This window comes from Orycteropus afer, unplaced genomic scaffold (genome assembly GCF_000298275.1).
Source record: "Orycteropus afer afer isolate SDZICR_OR568_19922 unplaced genomic scaffold, OryAfe1.0 scaffold00261, whole genome shotgun sequence".
Taxonomy (NCBI): domain Eukaryota; kingdom Metazoa; phylum Chordata; class Mammalia; order Tubulidentata; family Orycteropodidae; genus Orycteropus; species Orycteropus afer.
This window is the reverse complement of record NW_006921848.1, coordinates 294,382-301,515: the sequence shown is the minus strand read 5'-3', so window position 1 is coordinate 301,515 and position 7,134 is coordinate 294,382. Positions and strand designations below refer to the sequence as shown.

The 7,134-nt window shown below is 40.3% G+C and overlaps 1 protein-coding gene across 1 annotated transcript in view; it reads left to right on the top strand.

The window, feature by feature from the left end:
* NEMP1 (nuclear envelope integral membrane protein 1) overlaps positions 1 to 6,299 on the top strand; it is a 21,657-nt gene extending 15,358 nt beyond the window's left edge. Inside the window, exons 4-9 of the mRNA XM_042782208.1 lie at positions 353 to 425; positions 2,234 to 2,327; positions 2,793 to 2,907; positions 3,604 to 3,829; positions 5,255 to 5,428; positions 6,119 to 6,299. Coding sequence (XP_042638142.1) covers positions 353 to 425; positions 2,234 to 2,327; positions 2,793 to 2,907; positions 3,604 to 3,829; positions 5,255 to 5,428; positions 6,119 to 6,299 — 863 coding nt within the window. The remainder of the gene's footprint in view (positions 1 to 352; positions 426 to 2,233; positions 2,328 to 2,792; positions 2,908 to 3,603; positions 3,830 to 5,254; positions 5,429 to 6,118) is intronic.
* The last annotated feature ends 835 nt before the right edge of the window (positions 6,300 to 7,134 follow it).

The following is a 7,134-nucleotide window of genomic DNA, read 5'->3' as shown; positions in this document are numbered from 1 at the left end:
GACTGAAGGCTTGAAAGCCTGAGTGGTAGAGACCCCTTGTGGGTGACTGCATGAAGTGCTGATGGCACCATGCCTGACTCCCTCAAAGTGAGGCTTCATTTCTTTTAGCCTTAGCATAGGCAGCCAAAACCAAAATAAGATCTTCAGGAAAGTACAGGTTAGACACAGCCCTAATTGACACTTTCTCTCTGGAGGGCTGCCCAGGCTTTGAGTGGCATTTCCATTGCTCTTTAGGTATGCTGTTTGCATTTATCTTACTGTAGCTGACCAATAACACCAACATTGCCTTTTATTCTAATAGGGCCTTAACCTGGTTTTCCTATTAAACAGAAGTCTTTATTTTTTATTTTAGGATTTGACCCCAAACTTTTCTTTATTTTCCTCCTGGGACTTACGCTATTTTTTTGTGGAGACTTGCTGAGCAGGTAGGTTCTGAAGCTAGTGTGCAGTACGATGAGACCCTGTTAGGCTTTGATCGTATAAACGCTAAATGCTGACATTTCTTAGTCCAGTACCTTTATGACTAGGTCATTATCTGCTTTGAGATTTTTTTTTTTTTTTTAAATTTTAATTGTGATTTGGGTGAAAGTTTACAGAGCAAATTCATTTTCTGTATAGCAGTTCACATACACTTTGTCTCATGACGTTGACTGCAGTTTCCCACAATGCAACAGCTCTCTTCCCACTTCCTCCCCATAGTTACCTCTTCCCTGGGTCCTTCTCTCCCATGCACTCCTGCCCCCCAAACTGTCTCTCTGTGCATACACAGCCGTACTATTCTCCCATGATTGATCTCCCCAAGGAGTATATCTATCTAATGTAAATGTTCAGCTCCTATAAGTGCCTTTTGTTTGGCTGGAAGCTGCAGGAGTGAGTTCAATTCCAGACCTGAAGGACAGCAAGGGGCTGTAGTCTCAGGGGTTCCACCAGACTGTATCAGACCAGCAAACCTTGTCTTTTTTTTTTTTATGATTTTGAGTTTTGTTCCACATTGTTTTTGCTTGGAGATTTTTTTATTACTTTAATTAATGTGTTAGGATTTTTTATTTTCTCGTTATTAATAAGATGGGCTATCATGAAGTTTCCCCCATTAGATGAACCTATCATGTTATGGAATGTAGCCAATACTACAAAGTGGAGCATCATCACCCTTTCTACCACTGGAAATAAGTGTTAGCCCTAATTTACATAATAGGACCATATGTTGATGAGTTTCATGCTGTTCAGGGGTAAAGAGACTTTTAAGTAAGTGTTATGAGTTTTGCTGTTGCTTTTGATATCTTCCACTTATTCATTTCCTGCTTTTAGGGACCTATTAACTAGCGGTGAAACTGACATGTACAAATAGAAAGAAAACATACAGATAACTAAACAAACAGTGAGCAAAGGTAGAAGCAACATTAACACTGTACACAAATAAAAAGTATATTTGTAAAGTAATAAATGAGAGATTAGCAATTGGAGTTTGAAGTTTGGCTGGAGTGGGTTGTTGGAAGTTGTTCCTTATTTTGGGGATCCTAAGAGAAGCTCACAGTGAGGGGGTACTATCTGGTAGAAAGCCTGGAACGGTGGTTGAAGCCCTCTGTTGTAAGCCATGTGTTTGGTTTACCCTTCGGGGCAAGCAGTTCTTTTCTACTTTCCACTGTTCACTAGGGCAGTGTCCTTGCCCTTCCTTATGTCCACAGAAGTTGTGCTGTTCCTCAGAAGAAGATTCTTATGAAAAATTGGGTTGGAAGAACTGCTGGGTGGGGAAGTTGGGAAACTAAGCAGAGTTTTATTACTAGGGTATATTTATTTGAGAGGAATTTGTTGATACTAGAAAGCTCTAGTGGCATAGTGGTTAAAGGATTCAGCTGCTAACTAAAAGTTTGGTGGTTTGATCCCACCAGCTGCTCCATGGGAGAAAGATAAGGCAGTCTGCTTACATAAAGATTTACAGCCTTGGGAACCCTATGGGGCCGTGCTACTCTGCCCTGTAGGATCACTATGAGTCTGAATTGACTTGGTGGCAATGGGTTTGGCTTTTTGGTTTTGTTGATGCTAATCCTTGTAATCTGGCCTCAGCTCCATTGCCCCAGTCTCTATATTTCTATGACCTCAAGATTTTGGTAGATATCTGCTCTAATTTTAATTTTTTTTCCCCACTCTTTGGCTGGGATAGTTGATCTTGTTTTGAACAATGTCATGCATGAAGTACACACATATAGTCATGAACTAAATGTTATCTTTGCAGAAGTCAACTTTTCTACTATTCCACGGGAATGAGTGTGGGAATTGTGGCCTCTCTACTAATCATCATTTTTATACTGTCCAAGTTTATGCCCAAGGTAAGTGGCAGAATTGTTATATACAAGAGGGTGAGCTTGGATAGCTAAAGGACAGTTTGCCTGGATGTTGTTAGAAAAATGAAAATCTGCATGGTGGCTGACAAGCCAACGTGCCAGTCTTTCTTTGATTCAGAAAGATACTTTCCACCATGTAACTTGGAGCCTGATTACATGCAAACTCTTCTTTTATTATATCTATAAAGTGCTATGCTCAGTGTGGATTAAAGTCTCCTTCCTGTTTGCTAATTACATAGCCAGGCTTTTAAGTTATTTAGCATCTCATCTTCCCAGTGTTCTTTGCAGATAGTACCATTTTAAATATAAAGGGCATCTTTTTAAGAGATGTGTTTCTGTGCACTTTCAGTGGGCTGAATTTTTTTTTTTAAATCATTGTTCCATTTTGTTTCTCTAATGTGTGAAAAGCCTGTTATAACTTTTTGCTTTCACTTCTACCCTCTGTCCTAGAAAAGCCCTATTTACGTCATCCTGGTGGGAGGCTGGTCCTTTTCTCTGTACCTCATTCAACTAGTTTTTAGAAATTTACAAGAGATCTGGAGGTGTTATTGGCAGTATCTTTTAAGTAAGTGTTATCAGTTTTGCTGTTACTTTTCATCTGTTTATGGGCTATTTGAGTTCATTTGGTCGTGAAAAGACTGTTGTCTGCTTACAGGAATTAACTATCGTGTTATTTTATTAACTTTTAAAAATGAAAATTCTTCATGTATTTCTAACCTGTCTACAGTTGTTGCTTCTTAAATTAAAATGATGTGGCTAGGGGGATGACTTTAATTTGTTGATATTTATAAGTGTACCTCTCTTTACAACAGTAGACTTCTTTCTGAAAAGCTGTAAATTGATTTTACAAATGTAGTCATATTTTAAATACACTTGGGGACCTTAAGAAGTAAAGAACTCAGTGAATCTTATCTATAAAATGAGACTCCTTTGGTCATACAGATAGTAATCCTTGATTATATCCTTTGAGAGGTGATTAATCTCAATTTTCACTTATTGGTATTTTAAATAGACTATCCCAGAGTTGTTCAAGATATCTTTGTGTTACATTTGAACCAAATAAATTTGGGATGATAGAAAGGACAGAGACATAGAGATAGAAATATATCCCGATGACGAAAAAGGTGTGAATCATTAAGTAAAAATCTCGCCTGATTTCCTGGTTCCATAGATGCTACAGAGTGACTTTCCTGCTGCTCCCCTACACGAATCGCTTTTACCAGGTGGAGAGAAAAAGGAGTGTCTATGACTCTTTTTGCAGGTTATGTCTTCATAGTTGGATTCCTGAGTTTTGCAGTGTGTTATAAGTATGGGCCCTTGGAGAATGAACGAAGCATCAACCTCCTGACCTGGACCTTGCAGCTAATGGGCCTGTGTCTCATGTATTCTGGCATCCAGATACCACACATTGCCTTTGGCATTATCATCATTGCCCTGTGCACCAAGAACCTGGAGTATCCTGTTCAGTGGCTGTACATCACCTACAGGTGACTGAAAGGCAGTGTAGCTTTGTAATGGCATGTGTAACATGGGATGCGGTTGCAGCAAAAGGATACAGAGGTGTAAACCTGGGAGCCTCTTTGTTAATGAAAAGTTTTTGTATTGTCCTTCTGCTTTTGTTTTACCACTCTTCTCTAGACGTGTTTAGCCATTTTATATGAAATAAAAGCATTCAGTAAAATGTTATGTGTTCCTGTTACCACAAGGTGGTGCAAATTATAATACTTGATGCCATATGCCCCAGGTGACTTGGTTTCAGATTACTTCACATTGATGATCTGGTTGTCTGGGAGTCTTGTTTTAAGATGTAACTCAGGGCATGTTATCATGCATTGTGAAAATGGAATGGTTATAGGTTACAGGTTACCATTCTACTGGAGACAGTCAAGATGATGCCTTCAGGTTGAGGAATGGGGTTTACAGTCTTTTGTTTTTTAATATTGTAATTTGGGTGAACGTTTCAGAGCAAATTGATTGTCCATTCAACAACCTATACACATTCTGTTTGTGACTGCAGTTCCCACACTGTAACAGCATTCTTTCCACTTCCTCCCTGCATTCACAACTTCCCTTGTCCTTTCTTCCTACCCCCTCCCGCCTTCCTAGCTCTCTCCTTGGGCAAATGATCTTGTATGCTCATGCTCTGTTGTTCTTAATGAGTGTATCAACCAAACCTCACCGCTGTCGAGTGGGATCCGATTCATGGCGACCCCTCCTTGGGTTTCCGAGGCGATATCACTACAGGAGTAGATTGCCCCACCTTCCTTCTGAGGAGTGGCCAATGGGTTTGAACCTCCAGCCTTCTGATTAGCAGTCAAATGCCTTAGGCACTACAGCACCCAGAACTCCTAATGAGTGTTCACGTCATAGGTCTGTCTATCGTTTGGCTGCCAATTGAGTCACAGAGGTTAAGTTCATTTCCTAGCTTGAAGGGTGTCTAAGGGCCACATCCCACCAGTCTTCATCAGACCAGTGAGCCTGGTCTTTTTTATAATTTTGAGTTTTGTTCCACATTTTTCCCCATTCTACCTAGGACCTCTTACTGTGGTCCCTTTCAGAGCAGTCAGCAGTGGTAGCCAGGCACTGTCTAGTTCTTGTCTTAGTGGACCACAATCTTACACTATCATTTTCTGTTTTTTCCATTTATTGAAAACTAAATAAGTATTGTATAATTTGTTGGAAAATAAGTACATTTATTCACATTAATGAATAATACTGACTGTTGTGACTTGTTGTTCATGCTAACTTATCAAGAGTCTCTTGTAACTAAAGATGTTTTGGCAGAACGGTGAGGGTCTGATGACTGTGAAATGTTCAGCTGTCTGCTGTATGGTTGGCTCATTGAAGGGAGCTAGAGATAACCGGGTTAGGTTACTGATCGGTGATTCATGATGTTATTTTGATGAACACAGAAAGATGTATAAGGCAACAGAAAAGCCTGTCCCTCCTCGTCTTCTGACAGAAGAAGAGTATCGGCTACAAGGAGAGGTGGAGACACGAAAGGCTTTGCAGGAACTTCGAGAACACTGCAAAAGCCCAGATTGCTCTGCTTGGAAGACTATTACTCGAATTCAGTCTCCAAAAAGGTAAACTCTCGGCCAAGTATGCCAAGCATTTATCAGAGTAATTGACCTAGAGTTCTAACAGAGATTATACTTCTAGATAATAATTTTCTGTTTGGAGCTTTTGCTTTCCTGTTAACCTGGGAGTGGTCAAGAGAAAGGTAAATATATCATCATATGTTAGTAGTAGCTTGTTTCCTCCCATCTTGAGAGACCATCGACTCCAGCTTCGATTGTAGCGTTGAATGGGAAGACTCCAATACCAGATTAAGTTTCTCCTCTGATAATTTTCCTTGTTCTCTGAGTGGTGCCCCCCCCCCCGAATTGGGAGCGACTGTACAGTGAGTATGTGAAACTTCAATTTAGAATCCTGATGGCATAAACTTTATAGGGCTATAAACACTAATAAATGTGTAATGTCCCTTAATCTTCTCTTATCAGGATTACAGATGACTAATGGAACCATAGCACTTCCATGACTGAAAAGGATAGCCTAGTGCCTATTAAACAGAATGGAGTTATAGGGGATGTTGGCCTCTGACCACAGCTTCACTTTTGTCAATATTTCTTACTTTAGTCCTTGAGCAAGGACAGTAGTGTTAGCTGGACACAATATAATTTGAGCTATGAGCATATCAGAGGTATCAATTTGTTCTTATTTTGAAAGAAAGAAGAGAGAGCAGATTCCTAGTAAGTATTCTTTTTCTCTTCCAGATTTGCTGACTTTGTGGAAGGCTCCTACCACCTCACACCAAATGAGGTTTCTGTTCATGAACAAGAGTATGGATTAGGAAGCATATTTCAGCAGAATCAACTCTTTGAGGATACATCCTCTGAGGAGGAGAACTCAGATGCTGGGTACCCCACTATCACACAGAACAATGTCATGGCTTAGGTGGTGCTCAGTTATTTTCATGTGAACTGGCTTGATACCTGGGATGATGGTCCATGTTGTGTGTGTTATGCAATTGCCTCTCAACCCTTTGAAATAGAATGAGATAGTACAGGAATTTTCCCACTGAAATTAGAGGCTTGAGTAGGCCTCCCTTTGCAGCTGGGCTAGATGGTCTCTATGGGATTCCTGGGGACAGAAGGTGAGTAAAGTAATGAATGCTGCTGGCAGTTTGCTTCCCATTGGTTGAGCTCTCAGCCCACCTTTATGTTCCCAAAGAAATTGACGGCTAGAATGCCATGCACAGCTAGCATGGCATGCCAGTGCCTCTTTGAAAGGCAGTTCAGTTATGGCATTTCTGCCTGTATTTCCCCAACAGAGTAAGTTAAATATTTGTGGCAGCTTTTGACTGTGGCTGACCATTAGGAGTGAGAACACTGGTCAGTGTAGTAATGTTTTCGGGCTACGGACTGCACCTTCCATAGAGGATCCACAAATCTGAGCCTCTTTTACTTCTCTTATTTCAGTGACTGTAGAATAATCTTTAAGACTTTTTAGAGGAAGATGAATTTTTGTCTGTTTTGTTTTTTAAATAAATATATATTTTAAAATGTCACAACTCATTCCAGAACTAGCAAGTGCTCCAGAGAAGTGAAGCTCACAGTACCCCCAGGTCCCTACATACTTACTAACATGGGTTGTTCCTTAAAGCCCAGGTGCGGTTGTGGTTTGTTGAGTTTAGAATCAACTCTCAAACTTACCGTCTTCTGAGTTCTGCTTGCCTTTAGGGGGAACATGTCTCTGTAGGCTCTTCTTGAGGCTGGCTTGTTGGTCTTTT